General features: G+C 50.5%; 1 protein-coding gene across 2 annotated transcripts in view; it reads left to right on the top strand.

Moving 5' to 3' along the window:
- tab1 (TGF-beta activated kinase 1/MAP3K7 binding protein 1) overlaps positions 1 to 27,400 on the top strand; it is a 308,216-nt gene that overhangs the window by 205,103 nt on the left and 75,713 nt on the right. For both annotated transcript variants that reach the window (XM_072492106.1, XM_072492105.1), the window contains exons 3-6: positions 812 to 962; positions 3,709 to 3,795; positions 22,695 to 22,837; positions 24,569 to 24,681. In XM_072492106.1, the coding sequence (XP_072348207.1) occupies positions 812 to 962; positions 3,709 to 3,795; positions 22,695 to 22,837; positions 24,569 to 24,681 (494 nt within the window). The remainder of the gene's footprint in view (positions 1 to 811; positions 963 to 3,708; positions 3,796 to 22,694; positions 22,838 to 24,568; positions 24,682 to 27,400) is intronic.

Genomic DNA, 27,400 nt, shown 5'->3' with positions numbered 1-27,400 from the left:
GTGGACCTTGGGTAGGGTGCTCTTTCCAAGAGCCGGTGCAGACTCGATGGGCCGAATGGCCTCCTGCTGCACTGTAAATTCTATGAAATATTCTATGGTGTCTTTCTGTGGGCCTGAAATCACTCGTGATAGGGGTGAGCAAACACCAGAACCTTTCTCTGTGTTTCATTCATTTCATGGGATGTGGGTGTCGCTGACCAGGCCGGTATTTATTGTCCATCCCTAGTTGCCCTTGAAGTGAGTGGCTTGCAAGTTCAGAGGGGCAGTTAAGAGTCAACCACATGGCTGTGGGTCTGGAGTCACATGCAGGCCAGACCGAGTACGGGCGGCAGATTTCCTTCCCTAAAGGACAGTCGTGAACCAGATGGGTTTTTACGACAATAGAACGGTTTCATGGTCATCATTACTAAGGCTAGTTTTCAATTCCAGAAGTTAAATTTCACCAGTTGCCATTTTGGGATTAGGGCCTGTGTGCCTCCAGACCATTAGCCTGTCGGATATGTGCCCACTGCTCCAGTGTGTCCATATCTGAGGGGCTAATGATTGCTCGTGTCTTCCTGCAATCAAACTTCTTCCCCCTTGCCTTCATCCAAGCTAGTAACATCCCTGGTGAAGATCAGCTGCCCTGGTACGGTTCCTATCGAATTCCACCCGGCCCATTCCTTGCATTAATGATTTATCTGTGCCTGTGCGAATAATCCAGCATCAGATCGGGTTATCGACATTTCTTGTTCTGGAAGCAGTTTCTCCTTATTTCCTCCATAAAAACCTCCAGCTGATTTAACCCCCCTTTCTCTCTCTCTCTCTCCAGGGAGGACGAGTGCTACCTTTATGGGGTCTTCAATGGATATGATGGGAGTCGCGTCTCGAAGTTTGTGACACAGAGGCTGACAGCAGAGTTGTTGCTGGGCCAGCTGACTCTGAGTCACGGTGATGCTGACGTCCGCAAGGTGCTGCTGCAGGTAACTAGCCTATCCGAATCACTGACCTCTTCATAACTTCGGGGGAGTCGAGACAAGAGGGGCAAATTCATTTGGTCAAGGGGCAGTCGTTAAACAGGATGGTGGGGAGTGGCTTTAAATACAGGGCAGCGCGGTAGCATTGTGGATAGCACAATTGCTTCACAGCTCCAGGGTCCCAGGTTCAATTCCCCGCACTGTCTGTGCGGAGCCTGCCCATCCCCCCCATGTGTGCGTGGGTTGCCTCCGGGTGCTCCGGTTTCCTCCCACAGTCCAAAGATGTGCAGGTCAGGTGGATTGGCCATGATAAATTGCCGTTAGTGTCCAAAATTGCCCTTAGTGTTGGGTGGGGTTACTAGGTTATGGGGATAGGGTGGAGGTGTTGACCTTGGGTAGGGTGCTCTTTCCAAGAGCCGGTGCAGACTCGAAATTAAGGGGCACTTTAGCGTGGCCAATCCACCTAACCTGCACGTCTTTGGACTGTGGAAGGAGCCTGAGCACCTGGAGGAAATCCACGCAGACACGGGGAGGATGTGCAAACTCCACACAGCTAGTCACCCAAGGCTGGAATTGAACCCGTGTCCCTGGCGATGTGAGGCTAACCGCTGTGCCACCGTGTCGCACCCTTGAGACACAAAGAGACTGGTTTACATTAAACAAGGAAATGGATGATTAAACAGCAAGGATGATAAGTTCAGGAGGACAGAGAGTGGTGAAATGAACAGACATGTGGCACCACTATCACAATGGCTAGCACAGTTGCTTCACAGCTCCAGGGCCCCAGGTTCGATTCCCGGCTTGGGCCACTGTCTGTGCAGAGTCTGTTGTTCTCCCCGTGTCTGTGTGGGTTTCCTCCGGGTGCTCCGGTTTCCTCCCCACAGTCCAAAGATCTGCAGGTTAGGTGGATTAGCCATGGATTGCCTCACAGCGGTTAGCCTCACGTCGCCAGGGACCCGGGGTCAATTCCAGCCTTGGGTGACTAGCTGTGTGGAGTTTGCACATTCTCCCCATGTCTGCGTGGGTTTCCTCTGAGTGCTCCGGTTTCCTTCCGCAGGTGGATTGGCCATGATAAATTGTCCTTGGTGTCCAAACAGGTTAGGTGGGTTTACTGGGTTACAGGGATAGGGTGGAGGCCTGGGCTTAAGTAGGGTGCTCTTTCCAAGGGCCAGTGCAGACTCGATGGGCCGAATGCCCCCCTCCTGCACTGTAAGTTTTATGTGATGAGATTTAATGCTAGAAAGATTTACAGGCAACGTAAACTCAATGGCACAATTCAACAGGAGACGCAGCAAAAGCGAGACTGCATTGTCGACATACACAAACTTTGGAGGGTGGCGGAAGTTGAGACTGTTCAGAAGTCAAACGGGATGCTTCGACTTTCTAAAGAGAGGAATGGGAAAGATGCAGAACTGACCCTAACCCTGAATAAGCATCGGTTGTTCCCCAACTTTAATATTCTGGACAATTCTGGCACCACACTTTGGGAAGAATGCCAAGGCCTTAGAGAAGGTGTGGAGGAGATTTATTAGAATGATACCGGGGACATTGGGCAATGAGCAAGACTGGGATTGTTGTTCTTAAGAGCTGAAAATGTTGTGGGGAAATTTGAGAGTGTCGTTCAGAAGGTTTTAACAGGGTGAATAAACAGAGTAGTTTCCACTGGGTTGGTAACCAGAGAACATGGATTGGAGGACATCAGCAGAAAAAATGGGTGACACGATGAGGCAGTGATCCACAGTGTGCTGTTACCACAGAATTGTTACGGTGCAAAGGGGGACCATTTGGCCCATTGAGCATTGTCTTAGCCTCATTCCCCTGCCTTTACCCCGCACCCCTGCACATTGTTTCTATTCAAGTCATCATCCAATGCCCTCTTGAACGCCTCGATTGAACCGGCCTCCCCCACACTTCCAGGCAGCGCATTCCGGGCACCAACCACTCGCTGCGTGAAAACATTTTCTCCCGCATCTCATTTGCTCCTTTTGCAAATCACTTTAAATCTGTGCCCTCTCGTTCTTGATCCTTTTACGAGGGGGGAACAGTTTCTCCTGATATCCTGCCCCTTCATGATTTTGAACACCTCTATCAAATCTTATCTCCATCCTCTTCTCTCCAAGGAGAACAGTCCCAACCCCTCCGATCTATCCTCATACCTGAATTTCCCCTGCCTGAAAGGGAGGATGCCAATTCAATAGTTGCTTTCGTTAAATCTAGTCAAAGAAGCTGTGTCAAACTTTTAAACACTCACCGAACAGGTGCAGCATGGGATTAGATCCAGATAGAGCTTCCTCTACACTGTCCCCATCAAACACTCCCAGGACAGGTACAGCACGGGGTTAGATACAGGGTAAAGCTCCCTCTACACTGTCCCCATCAAACACTCCCACGACGGGTACAGCACGGGGTTAGATACAGAGTTAAGCTCCCTCCTACACTGGACACAGGTACAGTCTGGAATAGGTGCAAGGGAAAGCTCTGTCTCATTCAGTGCGCCAGCCATTAGGGTTAACTCCGATGGATTGCAGTGTGCACACTGTGCCTTTTCCCCTCCTGACCATTCTGTGGTCTTTGGGTGAGATTACCTGTTCATTATTGAAGTGGGATTAGTTTTGTGCGAGACCTTGTCCATGACAGAATGATGAAATCTGCTCTGAACTTCATGCCAGATGGGATTCTTGAAGCCAATAGGGTTGAAGCAAGTGGATGAGTGACTGCACAGCCTGAGGCCTGTTTGTTTTCTTCTCCACAGGCCTTCGATGTGGTGGAACGCAGTTTCTTTGAATCAATTGATGACTCTCTGGCAGTAAAGGCAAACCTGATGTCTCAACTTCCGGAGGTAAATCCACTGTCTGCCTATGTGTCCATCTGTATAGTATTAAACAAAGGCTTGTTGGACTGAATAGCAAGTTTCTATGCTATAAATTCTATGTAAACGATGTGTTGGTGTCACGTCACAGGACTATACAGACACTCACATCCCACCCCCGAGAACCTAACTGCCTCTTCCATAGCATGTTTATAGCAATTGGACCATGTAGCTTTTAATCTTAGTACCAACTCAACCCCTCCACTCTTCCTGATTTGTCACACTGATCATCCCAGCATGCACAACCTCAGCCACAGAAACTCCCTCCAATGAATCACTAGGAAAACAAAAGCTATTACCTTTGAGCCCTGCGCACGCAGTGTTCCCTCGACACCGATTCCATCTCACTCCCGGGCAGCCGAGGCTGAACCAGTCTATTTATCAATTCTGGCCTCTTGCTCTTTGCTGATATTAATCACGCCATCAGGGGCAGCCGTGCCTTCGAGTTGCCAAGCCCCTTAAGCTCTGGGACTCTCTCCCTTTCCACCTCTCTTTTTCCTCAGCAGCAGAGGCAGAGGTCAGAATGCCGGACATCCTGAGTGACCGAAATTAACAGAAACAAAATAATAGCGATGAAGAAAAAAATGGCACTATAAAGAATGTCAAGTCCCTGGGACCAGATGGCTTCCATCTTAGGGTTTTAAAGAAAGCAGATGTTGAACTACAATCTGAATTTAGGAATCGTTCCTTTAAATTGGAAAATTGAACAGGCCCCTCGTTAATTTAAAAAAGATGACAGAGGGAAAGCAGAGAATTATAAACCCATTCTAACATACCCATGTATGAATTAGGAGCCATTTGGCCCCTCGAAGCAGCTCTGCTATTCAATGAGATCATAGATCTGTTTGTGGCCTCAAAATTATTTCCCTGCATACCCCTGCCCTGGCTAGCTCCCTGCCAATTCCACCTCCCTTGGTCTCCCCCCCCCCCCCCCCCACCTGCCACTCTCCTTCCCCTACCCAACTCTCCCTCACCCCCTGCCTCCACTAGCGTCTAGCCTGGCATCTGTTGTTGGCAAATTACTAAAGCATAATTTGGGATAGAATAAGAACTGGAAGCAGGAGTCGGCAATTCAGACCCTCGAGTCTGCTCCACCATTCAATACGATCATGTCTGATATGATCTTGTCCTCAACTCCACCGTCCTGCCCATTCTCCATGACCCTTCAACCCATTGAGAATTTAAAACCTATCGATCTCTTCCTATCTACTCAAATGTTGCGGCACCCAGCGACACTAATAAAGATTATTATTAGTGAATTCCACAGATTCATGACCCTGAGAGAGATGTAATTTCTCCTCATCTCTGTTTTAAATCTGCTACCCCTTATCCTAAAACTATGAACTCCCCTTCTAGATTGCCCCACAAGAAGAAACATCCTCTCTACATCTACTTTGTCAATCCCCTTATCACCTAATACTGCAATTGGATCACTTCTCATTCGCCTAAACTCTAGAGAGTATAGGTCTAAATTGCTCAATCTCTTTTCATAAGACAAACCCGTCATCTCTGGAATCAATCTAGTGAACCTCCTCTGAACTGCCTCTACATCTTTCCTCAAATAAGGGACCAAAGCTGTGCCTGATACTCCAGGTGTGGTCTCACTAATACCTGGTGCAGTTGCAGCAACACTTCCCCACTTTTATACTCTATTCGTTTAGCAATAGATGCCAAAATTCCATTTGCCTTCCGTATGACCTGCTGCCCCTGCATACCAACTTTCTGCGACTCATGCAGGAGGACACCCAGATCCCTCTGCACCAAAACACTCTAGTTTCTCTCCATTTAGAATGACTGAACACCTTAAATTTCCAGCTGATCAGAGAGAGACAGCAAGGATTTGTAAAAGGGTTGGCAAATGTGATTGAATTTTTTTAAGGAGCTGCTAAAGTAGTGAACAGGGGATGTATTTAGCTAGACTTCCAGGCTGTATCTGATAAAGTGGCTCGTAAGGCTAAGTGTGGAGTACATGGAATTGAAGGCAAATTATCGATCCAGTTAGGAAATTGGTTGAATGGCAGGAGACAGAATGAGGATAATGGGTAGATACTCGAATTGGCAGAAAGACCCCTCCCCAAGGATCTGTGCTAGGGCCTCAATTGTGTATTAATAATTTAGGTGATGGAAGCTTTGAGACGACGCAAAGATAAAGACGTTGTAGGCTGTGTAAATTAAAGCATAAAATCAAAACTATTGATGGGTTAAATGAATGGGAAAAACTGGATCTCAATGGAGGTAGGTAAGTTCATCTAGGACAGGATAGAGTAATAATGAAAGGCTAGGTACCAAGGATGTCCAAAGAGTCTTCAGGGAATCCTGGTGCAGCTTTCTGGGTGCTTGTGATAGTTGCTGTTAAGAGAAACTTGTTTGAGGCAGTGATATCAATGAAGCTCACACATTCAGGACAGGTGATATGAACAGGCAGGAGGGAGAGTGTTTGGTAAAAGAGGTGACGCAAGCTAAAACACCTGGGAAACATGCACAAGGAAGACCTAAGATGGCATGGAGAGACATCATCCAAACGTGGACTGGCCTCTCTGGGGGCAATGAGGGCAGGGAGATTGGAAATCGATGGGAAAAGATTGTTCAGAGTGCGGCCAGTTCTTGGGGCGAGGACAGATGAAAGATAAGACAAGATACAGAGATTGTTGAACTGTTACAAACAGGGCAGCACGGTAGCATTGTGGATAGCACAATTTGCTTCACAGCTCCAGGGTCCCAGGTTCGATTCCAGCTTGGGTCACTGTCTGTGCGGAGTCTGCACATCCTCCCCGACAGATACCCAGACGCCAGGCACCACCCTGTACTGGATCCTACGCGGGGTCAGCAGCGGAAAAGTCCCCACCTGTTTTCTAAGAAAGTCCCGAACCTGGAGGTACCTGAACGCATTCCCCGGGGGTAGGCCGAACCTCTCCTCCAGCGCCTGCATGTCAGGGAAAGTCCCGTCTATAAACAGGTCCCCCATCCTCCGAATACCTGCCCTATACCAGCCTTGGTATCCCCCATCCAACCTATCCGGAGCAAATCTGTGGTTATTCCGTATCGGGGTCCACACCGAGGCCCCCTCCTCTCCCCTGTGCCTCCTCCATTGCCCCCAGATCCTCAGTGCCGCCGTCACCACCGGACTAGTGGTGTATCGCGCCGGCGAGAACAGCAGCGGAGCCGTAACAAGTGCCCCCAGACTGGTGCCTCTACACGACGCTGCCTCCAACCACCCCCACGCCGCCCCCGCCTCCATCATCCATTTCCTGATCATGGCCACATTGGCCGCCCAGCTCCAAGAATACCCTTTTGACTCACGGGGTTTTATTCGCCCACACAAATCCCGTCACAATCCTATTCACTCGCTTAAAGAAGGACTTGGGGATAAAAATTGGGAGGCACTGAAATGCGAAGAGGAACCTGGGGAGAACCGTCATCTTCACAGTCTGCACCCGTCCCGCCAAAGAATGTGGGAGCATATCCCACCTTTTAAACTCTCCCTCCGTCTGCTCCACTAGCCTGGTTAAGTTGAGCCTGTGCAGTGCATCCCAGTTCCTGGCCACTTGTATCCCCAAGTACCGAAAGCTCCTCTCCACTATCCTGAGCGGGAGCTCCCTCAGTCTCTCCTCCTGGCCCCTACCGTGGACCACGAACAGTTCACTCTTCCCCACGTTCAACTTATACCCCGAGAACCTTGCTGCCTGCCCTTAACAAAACCCGTCTGGTCCTCCCCAATCACTCCCGGGACACAGTCCTCTATTCTGGTGGCCAGAATTTTTGCCAACAGCTTGGCATCCATGGTCAGGAGACTGTAGGACCCACACTGAAGCGGATCCTACTCCTTCAGGATAAGCGAGATCAATGCCTGAGACATTGTCGGAGGGAGGATCCCTTTCTCCTTTGCCTCATTGAAGGTTCTCATCAGGAGCGGGCTCAACAGCTCAGAGAACTTCTTATAAAATTCTACGGGGAAGCCACCCGGGGCCTTGCCCGTCTGCATGCCTGCCAGCCCCCTGACTACCTCCTCCAACCCAATTGGGGCCCCCAGTCCCTGCAACCGCTCTGCTTCCACCCTTGGGAACCTCAACCGGTCCATGACCCCTTCCCCCTCCCCAGGGGGTTCCGACTCGTACAACCTTCCGTAGAACTCCCTGAAGACTTCACTGACCCTCTCTGGGCTCAGCACCATGTTGCCTTCCCTATCCCGCACTCCCCCAATCTCTGGCCGCCTCCCTCCTGCGCAGCTGGTGCGCCAGCATCCTACTCGCCTTCTCCCCATACTCATAAACTGCCCCCTTCGCTTTCCTCAGCTGCGCCTCCGCCTTCCCCGTGGACAGCAAGTCAAACTCCGCCTGTAATTTCTGGCGCTCATTCAACAGGCCTCTCTGGGGCCTCTGCGTACCTCCTACCTACCCTGAGTATGTCTCCCACCAGTCTCTCCCTCTCCGCCCTCTCCTTCTCTCTGTGGGACCTAATGGAGATTAACTCTCCCCTAATGACTGCCTTTGTTTAGCACAGGGCTAAATCGCTGGCTTTGAAAGCAGACCAAGGCAGGCCAGCAGCACGGTTCAATTCCCGTACCAGCCTCCCTGAACAGGCGCCGGAATGTGGCGACTAGGAGCTTTTCACTAACTTAATTTGAAGCCTACTTGTGACAATAAGTGATTTTCATTTCATTTCATTTCAGAGCCTCCCAAACCACTGCCACCGTCACCTCTCCTGTGTCATTCGCTCCCACATAATTCTCAATAGTCCTCCTTATCCGCCCGCACACCTCTTCATCCGCCAGCAGCCCCACATCCAGTCGCCAGAGAGCGCGCTGACCCCGTTCTGCCTCAGTCGCAGGTCATCCCAGTACGGGGCATGGTCCGAGACCGCAATGGCCGAGTATTCTACCCCCTCCACCCTCGGGATTAACGCCCTACTCAACACAAAGACGTCTATTCGCGAATAGACTTTATGGACATGGGAGAAAAAGGAAAACTCCTTCGTCCTTGGCCGCGTAAACCTCCAGGGGTCCACTCCCCCCCCATCTGGCCCATGAACTCCCACAAGGCCCTGGCCGCCGCCGGCCTCTTTCCCGTTCTGGACTTGGAAGGGTCTAAGCTCGGATCCAAGACCGTATTAAAGGCCCCTCCCATAATCAGGTGACTTATCTCCCAAGTTCGGGATCCTACCCAACACGCACCTCATAAAGTCCGCATCGTCCCAGTTCGGGGCATATATATTCACTAACACCATCTGGGCCCCCTGCAGCTTGCCACTCGCCATTATATACCTGCCCCCCCTTGTCCGCCACGATGCTCCCCGCCTCAAACGCCACTCGTTTACTGACCAAAATAGCCACTGCTCTGGTATTTGAGTCTAACCCCGAGTGAAACACCTGTCCTGCCCATCCTTTCCTCAGCCTCGTCTGGTCTGCGAGCTTTAAGTGCGTCTCTTGCAACATGGCCACGTCCGCCTTCAACCCCTTCAAATGTGAGAACACGCGGGACCGCTTGACCGGCCCATTCAGGCCCCTCACGTTCCACGTGATCAGCGTGGTCGGGGGCACACACACACACACACACCATTCCGGCAACTAGCCATCTCCCTTTTTCGGCCAACCGCATGCCCCCGCCTCCCTCCTCCGGCTCTCCCCCCGGCGGCCCCCCCGCCCAATTCTCCATCCATACCCCTCGCCTGGCTCCCCTTCAGTTAGCAAAGCAGCAAACCCCCCCCCCCCCCCTCTCTCCCCTGCCAAGCATCCGTTTAGCTCTGGTTTCCCCCCCCCCCATTGTACTTCTGTGAGTCAGCTCACCCATGCTGACCCCGGTTGCTCCCGCCTCTGTATATCCACCCTTAACTTGTTGCCTCCTTCGGGCCACCTTCCCCTGCAGGTTGGAGGGGCAAGCGCCATCTGGGACCTCCCCGTGCGCCGGACAGCCCGTCCCGGGAGTTTCCCACCCCCTAGCACCGAACACCTGGAAAACAAGCAAAACAAACAACAAAACCCCCAACCAAACTCGGGCAGACATGCCCATAAACTTATGCTTTACCCGCCGTCCTCCCCTCGGTCCCTCCCCACCCGCACATTTCACCCCATACAACAGTCCCTTAGTTCAGGTCCAGTGTCTGCTGCCTGATGAACGACCACACCTCGTCTGGGGTATTAAAATAGTGGTGCCTGTCCTGGTATGTTACCCACAGTCTCGCCAGGTGCAGGAGCCCAAACTTCACCCCTTTACCGTGGAGGACCACCTTCGCCTGGTTAAAACCTGCACGCCTCCTCGCCAGCTCAGCTCCCAGGTCCTGGTAAATTCGGATCTCGCCGTTCTCCCACTTACTGCTCTGCTCTTTCTTCGCCCACCCCAGGACCCGCTCCCAGTCTGCCAAGCGCTGAAACCGTATCACCATCGCCCTCGGTGGCTCGTTTACCCTCGGCTTTCTGGCGAGAACCCTGTGCGCCCCATCCAGCTCCAAGGGCCGCGGGAAGGCCCCTGAGCCCATCAGCGTCCCCAACATTGTGGCCACGTACGTGCTCACGTCCGCTCCTTCGGGAAGGCCCAGGACCCGCAGATTGTGGCTTCGAGACCTGCACTCAAGGTCATCCACCCTCTCCTGCCATCTCTTATGGAGCGCCTCGTGCGCCTCCACTTTCACCGCCAGGCCCAGGATCTCGTCCTCATTCTCCGCCACCTTCCTCCTCACCTCCTTGATCTCCTTCTCCTGCGCCTTTTGGGTCACCACAATTCTTTCCATGGAGGCCAGCATCTCCGTTTTCAGCTCCATGAAGCAGTTTTTAAGGAGCTCCTGCTGCTCTCTGGCCCACTGGGCCCACACCTCCCGATCTTCTCCGGCCGCCATTTTGTCCTCCCAGACCTTCTCAACCTTCTTCCCCGGGTTCGCACGTCTGCCGGCTACGCTCCTGGTCCCCTCCATGCACCGGGGGTGGGGTGGGGGGCTCTCCCACGTCTGTTCCCACGCCGGTCCCTCCTGTTAATTGCCGCCGCTCCTTTTAGCGGCCCGAAACACCGATCCCGGCGGGAGCTGCCGTTCGCGTGACCTAGCAGGTCATGGCCGCTACCGGAAGTGCATGTTCCTCCTTTTGACCCTCCTTCAAACCTACTGCTCTGTCCAAGCTTTTGCTTAACTGTCCTGATATGTGAGGCTCTGTCAATTTTTGTTTGATGTATGTTCCTGCAAAGCACCTTGGGAAATGTTTCAACATTAAGGGCCCTGTGTAAATGCAAGCGGTGGTTGTTTGAAATCGTGGTACTCGAATCCATATTCTCCCCATCGCCAAGCCTGCCTGCTCCTACCTCTGTAACATTGCCTCCCCCAGCACCATGAGCAAGGACTAGCAAGGAGTATTGGGACTTGCCGTGGGGGTTGGTGATGGGGATTATGGGACTATAAGAAAAGGAGGTCTCCCCGGGTTCAGTATTGGAGCTGTGAGGGTAATGGCCTGAGTGACGGGGACCATTAGCTGCTGTAAAACTGCAGAAATAAATAATGGTCGCTTCTCAAGTGGTGTTTGGTAACCATAGTTACGTGGACTGTTGCCGTGGTAACTGTGCAGTTGTCTTAATTGGGTTCCACCGGTTCAAGGGATGAGTGCAGGATGAAAGAAGCAGTAAGTGAAAGAGGGGGGGGTTTATGACAGAGTCCCTCATCACCCATGTCCTCCGCAGAGCTACATGCCCTCCTGTCCTTCAGGTGTTGGCCTTGCCCTCCCCAGCCCATCCCACAGGGGCAGGGAGAGAGGATCCCAACTACTCGAGATCCTGGGCAGAAAGTGTTGGGCCTGATCACGTCTACACAATGTGTGCACATACGTGGACATGCACACACACTCATTCCTGGTAATGTGGATAATTCTGCTTGCTGATATTGTTAAGACACTCCCAAACTAATATGGATAATTCCGTATAGTGGTGCTTTTGTTCGCCCCTTAAGTAGTTTGGCTAATTCTTGTTGGTCATATTGTTTGGCGCCTCCTGGCCTCAAGTCTTCCATCCTGTGCTATAATTCTGCTGAGCGATCAAACAGGCAGAAACCGACAGAAACAGCCTCCTCAAGTCTATTCTCCATGCCAGCAGTCACAAGAATAGCTTATATTTATTTATTTTAAAAAACATTTTATTAAGGCATATAAGATACAAATATAAACATAGCTCAGTGCATAAAACATCCCTCCATCTCCCACTGTTTCCGCCTAATCTAGACAAAAAATAGCCTAACTTCCCCCCCCCCCCTTACCACAGCTTATTGAATCTTCTGACAGTTTAGTTTTCTCCAAAGAAGTCAATAAACAGCTGCCACCTCCGAACGAGCCCTAACGTTGACCCTCTCGGGGGCAAATTTAATTTTCTCAAGTCTGAGAAACCCAGCCATATCGCTAACCCGCACCCCTGATTTTGGGGGCTTCGAGTCTCTCCACGCTAGCAATATCCGCCTCGGGGCTACCAAGGAGGCAAAGGCCAAATCGTCAGCGCCCCTTGCTCCCTGGACTCCCAGGTCTTCCGACACTCCAAAAATCGCCACCTCTGGACTCGCCGCCACCCTTGTTTTTAGTACCGTGGACACGACATCTGCAAATCCCTGCCAGAGTCCCCTAAGCTTCGGGCATGCCCAAAACATGTGGACATGGTTTGCGGGCCCTCCTGCACACCTCACACACCTGCCCTCCACCCCAAAAGACCTGCTCATACGGGCCACCATCATGTGTGCCCAGTGAACCACCTGGAATTGTATCAGGCTGAGCCTGGCACAAGATGAGGACCTGATGACTCTGCTCAGAGCATCCTCCCTCAGACCCGCCTCTAACTCCTTACCCAGCTCATCTTCTCATGTATGTTTTATCTCACCTATCTGGGTTTCCTCACACTCCATAAGTTCTTTATAGATTTCCGATACCTACCCCTCCCCCATCCCCATTCTAGAAACAACCTTGTCCTGTATCCCCTGTGGCAGTAGAAGCGGAAAGGTCGAAACCTGCCTTCGAGCAAAATCTCTTGCCTGCAGATATCGAAACCCATTCCCTCCTGGCAATTCAAACTCCTCCTCCAAATCCTCTAAACATGGAAAGCTCCCATCAATAAATAAATCCCCCAGCCTCTCAATCCCTGCTCTCTGCCACCTCCGAAACCCTCCCATCCATCCTCCCTGGGACAAACCGGTGAGCACCACAAATTGGAGCCCACACCGACACTTCCTCCACTGCCATATGCTTCCTCCATTGCTCTCAGGAACGCCACTGCCACTGGGCTTGTGGAGTACCGGGCCAGTGAGAATGGGAGAGGAGCCATTACCAATGCCCCCAAACATGAGGCCACCTCCACCCGCTCCCACATCGACCCCTCCCCCACTACCCACTTTTTAAAAAAAAAAAAAAATATTTTATTACAAACATGTATCAAAGTAGGTGACAGCAAGTAAACACCCCGGGAAACATGCTTCCCAACAATCAACTATAGAGTCTGTACAAATGTTTCCCCTTTTTCATCCCCCCCCACTCCCCATTATCCCCCCTCCCCCCGGTGACGAATAGCTCCTCAAACACTGTCACAAACATCCCCCACCTTTTCTCAAACTCCCCTGCTGAGCCCCTCAACTCATACTTTATCTTCTCTAACTGCCGGAAGTCATACGGTCACCCAACCAAGCCGCTACCCCCAGTGGCGATGTCGACTGCCACTCCAGTAAAATCTGCCGCCGTGCAATCTGAGGCGAAGGCCAAGACTTCGGCCTTCCTCCTCGTCATGAGCTCCGGCTTCTCTGAAACCCCAAATATCGCCACCAAAGGGTCCGGGTCCACCTCCTCCTCCACTATCCTGGCTAAGACCGCAAACACTCCTGCCCTGCACTACCCACTTCCTACTCATGGTTATATTTGCCGCCCAGTAGTAGTTCCCAAAGTTTGGCCGTGCAATAATTTTTTTTTTTTTTAAATATATTTTATTCAATTTTTGGCCAACCATAACAGTACATTGTGTATCTTTTACACAGTAATATAACAATATAAATAACAATGGCCAGTTTTTTAAACAAGAAATAAATAATATATAAACAAAATGAAAAAACAAAACTAAATGGCAACTGCCTTGTCCCAAATAAATACTCTCCAAAAATACAATTCAGCCGTCCAGTATACAATTACCTATAACAACAACCTATACATATTATACTTATACACTAACATCCCTGAGAGTCCTTCTGGTTTCCCCCCCCCAACCCCTGGGTTGCTGCTGCTGTCTTCTTCTTTTCCATTCCCTCTATCTTTCTGTGAGATATTCAACGAACGGTTGCCACCGCCTGGTGAACCCTTGAGCCGATCCCCTTAGGACGAACTTAATCCGTTCCAGCTTTATAAACCCTGCCATGTCATTTATCCAGGTCTCCACACCCGGGGGCTTGGCTTCCTTCCACATCAACAGTATCCTGCACCGGGCTACTAGGGACGCAAAGGCCAAAACATCAGCCTCTTTCGCCTCCTGCACTCATGGCTCTTCTGCAACCCCGAATATAGCCAACCCCCAGCTTGGTTCGACCTGGACCCCCACCACCTTCGAAAGCACCTTTGTCACCCCCACCCAAAACCCCTGTAGTGCCGGACATGACCAGAACATGTGGGTGTGATTCGCTGGGCTTCTCGAGCATCTCGCACACCTATCCTCTACTCCAAAAAATTTACTGAGCCGTGTTCCAGTCATATGCGCCCTGTGTAACACCTTAAATTGTATCAGGCTTAGCCTGGCACACGAGGATGATGAGTTTACCCTACTTAGGGCATCAGCCCACAGCCCCTCCTCAATCTCCTCCCCCAGCTCTTCTTCCCATTTCCCTTTCAGCTCACCTACCATAATCTCCCCCTCGCCCCTCATTTCCCTATATATGTCTGATACCTTACCGTCTCCCACCCATGTCTTTGAGATCACTCTGTCCTGCACCTCCTGCGTCGGGAGCTGCGGGAATTCCCTCACCTGTTGCCTCGCAAAAGCCCTCAGTTGCATATACCGGAATGCATTCCCTTGGGGCAACCCATATTTTTCGGTCAGCGCTCCCAGACTTGCAAACGTCCCATCTACAAACAGATCTCTCAATTGTGTTACTCCTGCTCTTTGCCATGTTCCAAATCCCCCATCCATTCTCCCCGGAGCAAACCTATGGTTATTTCTTATCGGGGACCACACCGAGGCTCCAGTCTTTCCCCTATGCCGTCTCCACTGCCCCCAAATTTTCAGAGTAGCCACCACCACCGGGCTTGTGGTGTATTTCTTCGGTGAGAACGGCAACGGCGCCGTCACCATAGCTTGTAGGCTAGTCCCCCTGCAGGACGCCCTCTCCAATCTCTTCCACGCCGCTCCCTCCTCTTCTCCCATCCACTTACATACCATTGAGATATTGGCGGCCCAGTAGTACTCACTTAGGCTCGGTAGTGCCAACCCACCCCCCTATCCCTACTACGCTGCAAAAATCCCTTCCTCACTCTCGGGATCTTCCCGGCCCACACAAAACTCATGATACTCTTCTCAATCCTTTTGAAAAAAGCCTTCGTGATCACCACCGGGAGGCACTGAAACACAAAGAGGAATCTCGGGAGGACCACCATTTTAACCGCCTGCACCCTCCCTGCCAGTGACAGGGATACCATGTCCCATCTCTTGAAGTCCTCCTCCATCTGTTCCACCAACCGCGTTAAATTTAACCTATGCAATGTACCCCAATTCTTGGCTATCTGGATCCCCAAGTAGCGAAAGCCCCTTGTTACCTTCCTCAGCGGTAAGTCCTCTATTTCTCTGCTCTGCTCCCCTGGATGCACCACAAACAACTCACTTTTCCCCATGTTCAGTTTATATCCTGAAAATTCTCCAAACTCCCCAAGTATCCGCATTATCTCTGGCATCCCCTCCGCCGGGTCCGCCACATACAACAACAAATCGTCTGCATATAGAGATACCCGGTGTTCTTCTCCTCCCCTGAGTACTCCCCTCCACTTCCTGGAACCCCTCAATGCTATTGCCAGGGGCTCAATCGCCAGTGCAAACAATAATGGGGCTAGAGGACATCCCTGCCTCGTCCCTCTATGGAGCCGAAAATACGCAGACCCCCGTCCATTCGTGACCACGCTCGCCATCGGGGCCCTATACAGCAGCTGTACCCATCTAATATACTCATCTCCAAAGCCAAATCTACTCAACACCTCCCACAAATAATCCCACTCCACTCTATCAAATGCTTTCTCGGCATCCATCGCCACCACTATCTCCGCTTCCCCCTCTGGTGGGGGCATCATCATTACCCCTAGCAGCCTCCGTATATTCGTATTCAGCTGTTTCCCCTTCACAAACCCAGTTTGGTCCTCATGGACCACCCCCGGGACACAATCCTCTATCCTCATTGCCATTACCTTGGCCAGAATCTTAGCGTCTATGCTCAGGAGAGAAAAAGGCCTATAGGACCCGCATTGCAGCGGGTCTTTTTCCTTCTTTAGGAGAAGCGATATCGTTGCCTCTGACATAGTCGGGGGCAGCTGTCCCCTTTCCCTCGCCTCATTAAAGGTTCTCATCAGTAGCGGGGCGAGCAAGTCCACATATTTCCTGTAAAATTCAACTGGGAATCCATCCGGTCCCGGGGCCTTCCCCGCCTGCATGCTCCTAATTCCTTTCACTACTTCCTCCATTTCGATCTGTGCTCCCAGTCCCACCCTCTCCTCCTCCTCCACCTTAGGAAATTCCAGCTGGTCCAGAAAACACATCATTCTCTCCTTCCCATCCGGGGGCTGAGCTTCAGTTGGCATCATCCCAGTTCGGGGCATATACATTCACTAAGGCCACCGCCTCCCCCTGTAATTTGCCACTCACCATCACGTATCTGCCCCCACTATCTGCCACTATAGTCTTTGCCTCAAACATTACCCGCTTCCCCACTAGTATAGCCACCCCCCTGTTTTTCGCATCTAGCCCCGAATGAAACGCCTGCCCCACCCATCCTTTGCGTAGTCTAACCTGGTCTATCAGTTTCAAATGCGTCTCCTGTAACATAACCACATCTGCCTTAAGTTTCTTAAGGTGTGCGAGTACCCGTGCCCTCTTTATCGGCCCGTTCAGCCCTCTCACATTCCATGTGATCAGCCGGGTTGGGGGGCTCTTTACCCCCCCCCCTTGTCGATTAGCCATCCCCTTTTATCCAGCTCCTCACCCGGTTCCCACGCAGCTGTGTCCCCCCCAGGCGGTGCCCTCCCGCCCACCCCACCCCACCCCATACCAGCTCCCCCTTCTCCCCAGCAGCAGCAACCCAGTAAATCTGGGAATTTCTCCTGCTCTCGGTCCTCGCGCCATCACTCTGTATGCTCCCTCCACCTCCAACGGACCCGTCGGGGCCTCCGCGCCCATTAACGAGTGCAGCATCATGCTCACATATGCCCCGACGTCCGCCCCTTCTGCACCTTCAGGAAGACCAAGAATCCTTAAATTCTTCCTCCTCGCATTATTCTCCAGCACCTCCAGCCTTTCCACACATCGTTTATGGTGTGCCTCGTGCATCTCCGTCTTCACCACCAGGCCCTGTATATCGTCCTCGTTCTCGGCAGCCTTTGCCTTCACGACCCGAAGCTCCCGCTCCTGGGTCTTTTGCTCATCTTTTAGCCCTTCAATCGCCTGTAATATCGGGGCCAACAGCTCCTTCTTCATCTCCTTTTTAAGCTCTTCCACGCAGCGTTTCAAAAACTCGTGTTGTTCAGGGCCCCATATTAAACTGCCACCTTCCGACGCCATCTTGGTTTTTGCTTGCCTTCCTTGCCGCTGCTCTAAAGGATCCACCGCAATCCGGCCACTTTCCTCTCCTTTTTCCATCCGTATCCAGGGGGGATTCCCATCTGGTTTACCGCACAGTGCTTTTAGCCGTTAAAATTGCCGTTGGGGCTCTTATTAAGAGCCCAAAAGTCCGTTCCACCGGGAGCTGCCGAAACGTGCGACTTAGCTGGTCATCGCCGCACCCGGAAGTGCCGTGCAATAATTTTATAAACGTATATTTGGAAAAGAAAAAAAGGGAAAGAAAAGTAGGAGGAAGGAAAAAAAAAGGAATGGGAAAATCTTCTCTAGCTCCCAAAAGAAAATCAACAGCAATCATCGGACAGCTATAATTTCACATCGTGTAATATACAGCAGCTTTAATGTAATAAAACGTCCCAACGTGTTCCATGGTCGCATTATAAAACGGATGATCAAAAGCTTGGTCAAAGAGCTTGTTAATTAGTTAATTGGATTCGGCCAGTTTTCAGAGGCGAGAGTTAAAGTATAAAGGTGAGTCAGCTACAGTGCAGACTTGGTTTGCACTGAGTGCTGAATTTGGGTGCATTTGAGTGCGATAGAGAGAGTTTGATGACCGAGGGAGTTAGGTGCGGAGGGAGTAAGGTGCTCCTTCAATTTCATTTCCTCAAAGAGCGAGAAGGGAGCCGGGAGTTTACAGAGAGTGCAGCTGACTGGGAGCAGAGTCGGAGGGCGGAGTTCCAGTTGGTCCACAGGGCAGCTGCATTCTGTAAGGTAAGAGTGGATGGAGGCTAGGGCAGTTGCATGCTCCTCCTGTCGTATGTGGGTGGTGAGGGATACCACCGGTGTCCCCGCTGACTACACCTGCGGGAAGTGCACCCAACTCCAGCTCCTCCGAGACCGCGTTAGGGAGCTGGAGCTGGATGAACGGATCATCCGGGAGTCAGAGGGGGTGATAGAGAAGAGTTACAGAGAGGTAGCCACACCAAGGTACAGGACAAGAGTAGCGGGGTTACAGTCGGGAAGGAAAACGAACGGGCAGACAGTGCAGGGATCCCTCGTGGCTGTTCCCCTTCAAAACAAGTATACCGTTTTGGATGTTGTTGGGGGGGATGACCTACCAGGGGAAGGCCCTAACGGCCAGGTCTCTGGCACTGAGCCTGGCTCTGTAGCTCAGAAGGGAAGTGGGGAGAATAGAAAAGCAATAGTGATAGGAGACTCAATGGTTAGGGGAATGGATAGGAGATTCTGTGGTCGCGATCGCGACTCCTGGAAGGTAAGTTGCCTCCCGGGTGCCAGGGCCAGGGATGTCTCGGATCGAGTCTACAGGATTCTTCAGGGGGAGGGGGAGCAACCAGAAGTCGTGGTGCACATAGGCACCAACAACATAGCTAAGAAAAAGGATGAGGATCTAAAATGTGATTTTCGGCAGTTAGGTTGGATGCTAAAGAGCAGGACAAGCAGAGTAGTGATCTCAGGATTGCTACGGGTGCCACGTGCAAGTGAGGCAAGGAACAGAGAGCGAGTGCAGCTGGACACGCGGCTACAGGGCTGGTGCAGGAGGGAAGGCTTCAGATATGTGGATCATTGGGATATCGTCTGGGGAAGGTGGGACCTGTACATGAAGGACGGATTGCACCTAAACTGGAGGGGCACCAATATCCTGGGTGGGAGGTTTGCTAGAGCTCTTTGGGAGAGTTTAAACTAGTTTGGCAGGGGGGTGGGAACCACAGCTATGGATCAGAGCATAGGGTAGCTGTTGAACAGGCAGAAATAGTATGCAGCAAGTCTGTGAGGAAAGATAGACAGTTGATAGGGCAAAGTTGCATTGTGGAATGGGTTAAAGTGCGTCTGTTTCAATGCAAGGAGTGTCAGGAATAAGGGAGATGAACTTAGTGCACGGATCAGTACTTGGAACTACGATGTTGTGGCCATTACGGAGACATGGATTTCACAGGGGCAGGAATGGTTGTTAAATATTCCAGGGTTTAGATGTTTTCAGAAGAATAAGGTGGGAGGTAAAAGAGGAGGGGGAGTGGCACTGTTAATTAGGGAGTGCACCACAGCTGCAGAAGAGGAGGTAGTTGAGGAGGGTTTGTCTACTGAGTCAGTATGGGTGGAAGTTAGAAACAAGAGAGGAGCAGTCACTTTATTGGGAGTTTACGATAGTCCCCCCAATAGCAGCAGAGAGATAGAGGAACAGATTGGGCGGCAGATCTTGGAAAAGTGCAGAAGTAACAGAATTGTTGTCATGGGTGACTTCAACTTCCCTAATATTGACTGGAACCTCCTTAGTGCAAATGGTTTGGATGGAGCAGATTTTGTCAGGTGTGTGCAGGAACGATTCCTGACTCAATATGTAGATAGGCCGACCAGGGGGGAGGCCATATTGGACTTGGTGCTCGGCAACGAACCAGACCAGGTGTCAGATGTCTCGGTGGGAGAGCATTTCGATGGCAGTGACCGCAACTCCTTGACCTTTACTGTAGTCATGGAGAGGGATAGGAACAGATAGTATGGGAAGGTATTTAATTGCGGGAGGGGAAATTATACTGCTATTCGACAGGAGCTGAGGAGCATAAAGTGGGAACAATTGTTCTTGGGAAAATGCACAACAGTAATGTGGGGGTTGATTAAGGAGCACTTGCTGCGGGTGCTGGATAGTTTTGTCCCACTGAGACGAAGGAATGGTAAGGTGAAGGAGCCTTGGTTGACAAGAGAAGTGGAGTTTCTAGTCAAGAGGAAGAAGGAAGTTTGCGTAAGGTTGAGGAAGCAAGGACCTGACTCTGCTCTAGAGGGTTACAAGGTAGCCAGGAAGGAACTCTAAAATGGACTTAAGAGAGTTAGAAGCATGAAAAAGCCCTGGCGGGAAGGATTAGGGGAAACCCCAAGGTGTCCTACACTTATATGAGAAATAGGAGGATGATCAGAGTGAGAGGGGGGGCCGATCAGGGATAGTGGAGGCAACTTGTGCCTCGAGTCTGAAGAGATGGGGGAGGCCCTAAATGAATACTTTGCTTCAGTATTCACTAGAGAGTGGGATCTTGTTGCTAATGAGAACAATATGAACCAGGTTAATAGACTCAAACAGGTTGATATTAAGAAGGAGGATGTACTGGAAATTTTGAAAAGCATCAGGATAGATAAGTCCCCTGGGCCATACGGGATATACCCAAGGTTACTACGGGAAGCAAGGGAGGAGATTGCTGTGCCGTTGGCGATAATCTTTGCGTCCTCACTCTCCACTGGAGTATCATAGAATTTACAGTGCAGAAGGAGGCCATTTGGCCCATCGAGTCTGCACCAGCTCTTGGAAAGAGCACCCTACCCAAGGTCAACACCTCCACCCTCTCCCCATAACCTAGTAACCCCACCCAACACTAAGGGCAATTTTGGACACTAAGGGCAATTTAGCGTGGCCAATCCACCTAACCTGCACATCTTTGGACTGTGGGAGGAAACCGGAGCACCCGGAGGAAACCCACGCACACACGGGGAGGATGTGCAGACTCCGCACAGACAGTGACCCAAGCCGGAATCGAACCTGGGACCCTGGAGCTGTGAAGCAATTGTGCTATCCACAATGCTACCGTGCTGCCCTCTAAAGAACTTTAGTAAACCAAACGACAATCGACAATTATTTTCTGGTCATCATTCGACACTTTATTCAAAGTTTTACTGAATACAAATTTCACCATTCCACCATCCGTGGTGGGATTTGAACTCGGATCCCCCGAGCAATACCCTGGTTTATTAGTAGTACCGGATGATTGGAGGGAGGTGAATGTTGTTCCCCTGTTCAAGAAAGGGAAGAGCGCAATCCCTGGGAATTACAGACCAGTCAGTCTTACGTCTGTGGTGAGCAAAATACTGGAAAGGATTCTGAGAGATAGGATTTATGATTATTTAGAAAAACATAGTTTGATTAACAATAGTCAGCATGGCTTTGTAAGGGGTAGGTCATGCCTCACAAGCTGTATGTTCTATGTTCAGAGTTAGAATGATGCCAGGAATAAAGAATTTCAGATACCAGGAACGAATGGAGAAATTGGGCTTGTTCCCCTTAAAGCAGAGATGGATTAAGAGGCAACCTTATTGAGGTGTTCAAAATTCTGAACAATTTTGACAGGGTATAGAAGGATATTCTGTTGGTACGTCAGTGACGCGGGGTCACAATTTCAAGATGGTCAGCAAGAGAGCTGGACGCGAGATGAGGAGAAACATCTTTACTCAGCGTTGTTGGGGTTTGGAGTGTGCTGCCTGGGAAAGTGGGGGAGGTGCATTCCATAGGAGGTTTCAGAAGAGAGCTGGATATCGATTTTAAAGTGATGAATTTAGAGTGCTAGGGAGATGGGGCTGGGGAATGAGACTAATAATAATAATAATCACTTATTGTCACAAGTAGGCTTCAATGAAGTTACTGTGAAAAGCCCCTAGTCGCCACATTCCGGCGCCTGTTCGGGGAGGCCGGTACGGGAATTGAACCCGCGCTGCTGGCATTGTTCTGCATTACAAGCCAGCTGTTAGCCCACTGTGCTGAACCAGCTAGGTAGCTCTCACAATGGGCCAAATGGCCGCCTCCTGTGCTGTAAGATTCCATGTTGGTCGAAGGTTTTCGGCTTCCCTTTTATAATAGTTGCCATTCTTTTTTTAAAAATAAATTTAGAGTACCCGATTAATTTTTTCCAATTAAGGGGTAATTTAGCGTGGTCAATCCACCTACCCTGCACATTTTTGGGTTGTGGGGGCGAAACCCACGCAAACACGGTGAGAATGTGCAAACTCCACACAGACAGTGACCCAGAGCCGGGATCGAATCTGGGACCTCAGCGCTGTGAGGCAGCAGGGCTAACCCTCTGCGCCACCGTGCTGCCCACTATTAGCTGCCATTCTAATCTCATTCTCTCCTTGCCAGTCTTATTTCCTCTTTATTTTCCCCCCTCAACTTTATTGTATTTGGCCCGGTTCACACTTGAATCCATCATTCACATGCATCATGCACCCTCTTTTTGTTACAGTGGCCCCCCCCTCCTCGCCCTAGCCCTGATTCCCACCCTCCTTCTCCTCTTTCCCTCTCACCCTCATTCCTTTTGTTCCTTTCTGCTTTTTGACTGGTGTCTTATTCTTACTCCCCAGGGTGTTCCTCACTCCCAGCTTCCGCAACAGTATCAGAAACTCCTGGAGAAACTGAATAAAGTTGAGCAAGAGATTGCAGGAGGAACAACTGCCATTGTTGCCCTCATTCTCAACAGCAAGCTCTACATCGCCAATCTAGGTACCTCTTGCTGCAATTATGCAGGGCCATGGTGAGACCACAGCTGGGGTACTGTGGGGAAGCTTTGTTCTCCTTACGTGAGGAAGGATGTTCTTGCCACAGAGGGAGTGAAGCGAAGGTTTACCAGACTGATTCCTGGGATGGCGGGACTGACATCTGAGGAGAGATTGAGTCGGTTAGGACTATGTTCACTGGAGTTCAGAAGAATGAGGGGAGATCTCCTAGAAACCTATAAAATTCTAACAGAACACAGAAGTGGAGCATTAGTAGGCAATTCAGCTCCATAAGCCTGATCCGCCATTCAGTATGATCAGGGCTAGACTGGGTAGATGCAGGCAGGAGTTTCCCGATGGCAGAGTCCAGAACCAGGAGTCAGAGTCGAAGGAGACGGTGTAAACCATTTAGGACTGAGATGCGGAGAAGTTTCTTCACCCAGAGAGTGGTGAGCCTGTGGGTTTTGCTACCACAGAAAGCATTTGAGGCCAAAATCTATATGTTTTCAAGAAACAGTTAGATATAGTACTTGGGGCTAAAGGAATCAAAAGAGATGGGGGAGGGGAGCAGGGGAACAGGTTACGGAGTTGGATGATCATAATGAATAGCGGAGCAGGCTCGAAGGGCCGAGTGGCCTCCTCCTCCAGATGCGTGCCTCCTGCAGCCAGAGGGATTGGGATTTGTCTGTTGTCTATAATGGAGTGGAGACCACTTTGTTTGGCTCCAGGGACCCTGCGCTGCATGTGTTGCCCATCTTGTGTTCAGGGTGCACTTTTGAGGTGTGTAAGAGACCCACTCCATACCCTCTGTGGGTTTAGATTGTACGGTAGCACAGTGGTTAGCACACTTGCTTCACAGCTCCAGGATCCCAGGTTCGATTCCCGGCTTGGGTCGCTGTCTGTGCGGAGTCTGCACGTTCTCCCCGTGTCTGCGTGGGTTTCCTCCGGGTGCTCCGGTTTCCTCCACTGTCCAAAGGTGTGCAGGTTAGGTGGATTGGCCATGCTAAATTTCCCTTAGTATCCAAAAAGGTTAGGTGGGGTTACTGGGTTATGGGGATAATAATAATAACCTTTTGTCACAAGTATGAGGTTGCTGTGAAAAGCCCCTAGTTGCCACATTCCGGCGCATGTTCAGGTAAGCTGGTACGGGAATTGAACCAGCTCTGCTGGCCTTGTTCTGCATCACAACCCAGCTGTCTAGCCCACTGAGCTAAACCAGGGTGGAGGTGTGGGCTTCAGTAGGGTGCGCTTCCCAAGGGCTGGTGCAGATTCGATGGGCCAAATGGCCTCCATCTGCACTGTAAATTCTATGATAAACTACTGTGGATAAAGCCTGTGAGGACCCATCATCTGAAGCACAGACTCTTTTCTCTTTCATTTATATTTGCCCCCCTCCCCCCCCCACTGTTTTTGTTTGTCTTTTGTGTGTGGAGGGTGGGGAAGGAAGGTTACAGTAGGAGTTCGGTATTTAGTAATACTTTACCAAATGTATCTGCTGCATATTTCACCATTAATCTTGTTATAAATAAACAGTCATTGTGTTTCAACTTACAAACCGGGCGATTGTAATCATTGGGCAACCAAGGGCTAAGGTTTTGGGAAGTTTTATACAAATTATTGGCTAATTCGCTTGTGTTGTGACTCTCGGGCCTGTGGGGCTGGAATTGACCATGCACTAGCCAGGGTGACGTGACATGACGAGTGGCGATTGTGACTGGTTCCCTCTTGCTGTTGGCAGGTACCAGCCGAGCGTTGCTGTGTAAATCCACTGCCGACGGACAACTCCAGGTGACTCAGGTTAGCGTGGATCACACGATGGACAATGAGGATGAGCTCTTCCGCCTGTCGCAGCTCGGTGAGTAATCGCAGCCCAGGCCCCTGAACATGCCTGGCTGAAACCCGAGGACAGAGGCTGGGGTGGAACATAATTCTGCCCAATAGTCCCTCAAAGGGACTAGTGTCCCAAGGAGGTAGATTTATAGGTCTCCTTATACAACTGGTACTTGGTGTTCATTGCAATATGTGGGTTGGGGATCGAAGGTTAGAACCCGCGGGATCCAAGGAAATTTGGAAAATTGAATCCAGAATTGAGTGAGTGGAAGGAATCTGAGGGTGATTGTTCGAGGGGTGTTTTTCTGACTGGAAGCCTGCGCCCAGTAGGATCCCGCAGGGATCTGTGTTGAGGCCCTTGCTATGGTTTATATGAATAAATAAGTTCAGAAGATAGAGGAGCAGAATTAGGCCATTCGGCTCATCGAGTAAGCTCCACCATTCGATCATGGCTGATATGTTCCTCATCCCCATTCTCCTGCCTTCTCCCCATAACCCCTGATCCCCTTATTAATCAACAAATATCCTTATTGATCATGGACACCATTATTTAGACTTGGATGTAAGAAGGTTGATCAGTAAGTTCGCGGATAATGCAAAAATTGATGGCGTGGTCAATAGTGAGGAGGATAGCCTTAGATTATAGGAGGGTATAGACGGCCTGGCCTGATAGACTGGATCAACCCAGATAAGTGTGAGGTGATGCACTTGGGCAGGACAAACAAGGCAAGGGAATACATGATGAACAGCAGGATCCTGGGAAGCACCGAGGATCAGTGGGACCTTGGTACACCAGTCCCTTCAGGTAGCAGAGTCCCGTGGCTTCAGTGGTTAAAAAGGCATATGGCATACCTGCCTTTATTAGCCGAGGCATAGAGTTTAAGAACAGGGAGGTTGTGCTGGAAGTGTGTAAAATAGTTAGGCCACAGCTAGTATTGTTTGCAGTTTTGGAATCCATGTTTTTGGAGGGATGTGATAGCATTGGAAAGGGTGCAGAGGAGATTTACCAGGATGTTGCCTGGGCTGGAGAGTTTAAGTTATGAAGAGAGATTGGATAGACTGGTGTTTTCCTTGGAGCAGAGAAGACTGAGGGGGGGAACATGATTGAGATGGATAAAATTACGAGGGGCATAGGTAGAGTAGACAGGAAGAAACTGACCAGGGGGCTTAGATTTCGGATAAGGGGCAGGAGGTTTAGAGGGGATGTGAGGAAAGTTTATTTCACCTAGAGGGCGGTGAGCTTCTGGAACTCGCTGCCTGAAAGGGTGCTGGAAGCAGAGACCCGCAAAACATTTAAGAAGTGTTTTGGTGTGCACTTGCAATGCCGAGGCATAAAAGGTTATGGGCCAAGTGTTGGAAAATGGGATTAGAATACTAGGATGTTGTTCTTGACCAGTGCAGACTTGATGGGCTGAAAGGGCTTTTCTGTGCTGTAGACCTCTATGACTGTAATCATGTTGTAACCTCAAAATGTAAACCTTGGTGTAGATGCGCACCCTCTGAATTCGGAGGGCTCATGCCTTGATTCCAGGTTAGTAAATAAAACCAGCCCTTGTCTCATGGAGGCTGCAGACATTTCTGATGCCTCTGAATTCTTCCCACTTGGAGTTTCTCGAGTATTGTCTGACTGCTGTAGGCTATGGGACTGAGCATCTCTTGTGGGGGACCCTTGCTATGTAAACATCAACCTCCGCAGTAAAATGATAACAGCTGTTTGGGGGAGGAGGTGAAGGGGGGGGGGGGGGGCGGTGGTGGAGGAGAGAGAGAGAATCTTATCTGTCACGTTTAACGTGGCAAAATTCAATGCCTGTCTGATATAACATGGAAAGGGGTGCACCTGTCTGATTTAACGTAGGCAGGTAAACTGTCTTGATTCAATACGGAAGGCAAACTAATCACGATTCGAACCTAACACCAACTAATAATCTTTATTGTCACAAGTGGGGGTACATTGACACTGCAATGAAGTTACTGTGAAAATCCCCTAGTCGCTGCACTACGGCGCCTGTTCGGGTACACAGAGGGAGAATTCAGAATGTCCAATTCACCTAACAAGCGCGTCTTTCGGGACTTGTGGGAGGAAACCGGAGCGCCCGGAGGAAGCCCATGGAGAATGTGCAGACTCCACACAGACAGAGACCCAAGCCGGGAATCGAACCCAGGTCCCTGGCGCTGTGAAGCAACAGTGCTAGCTACTGTGCTGCCCATATGGTTGCAATATAATCCTTTTATTGTGTTTGACCAAGGTTTTGCCATGCACAGTGTTCTTGTTTGTCTTTGACACCAAGTTAACTGTCCGTTATCTGCAATGTTTACATCAGCGACTGCTAAGTCCAATCTGAGCCCAGAACGTTCTGCCTATCGGACAGGTTATCACAGACAATTGAATTGTGGACGAGCTGCTGACTCAGGATTTCCTCTCCTTGTGTTTTCTCTCTGTTCCTAATATGCACTTATTTTGACTGAGGCCGCACCGTGTTTTATTTGGTTGCACCCTGTGCGTTAGAAGGTCATTGATGGCAGTCTGCTGATTACTTCTTCATTGATGGATAAAGGACGATTGAGAATATGGTTAAAGTGCTCTGCCCATTTTTGTAGAATTTGGGATTTTCCGGTGAGCGGTGTTGGCCCAGAGGGATTGGTGCTGAACCAGTAGATTGGGGCCTGTGGACAGATTTTCAGAGCATCGCAGGATCTTTCACAGTAACTTAATTGAAGCCTACTCGTGACCAGCGATTTTCATT

This window comes from Scyliorhinus torazame, chromosome 29 (genome assembly GCF_047496885.1).
Source record: "Scyliorhinus torazame isolate Kashiwa2021f chromosome 29, sScyTor2.1, whole genome shotgun sequence".
Taxonomy (NCBI): domain Eukaryota; kingdom Metazoa; phylum Chordata; class Chondrichthyes; order Carcharhiniformes; family Scyliorhinidae; genus Scyliorhinus; species Scyliorhinus torazame.
The sequence above is the reverse complement of the archived record's forward strand: the minus strand, read 5'-3'. Positions and strand labels throughout refer to the sequence as shown.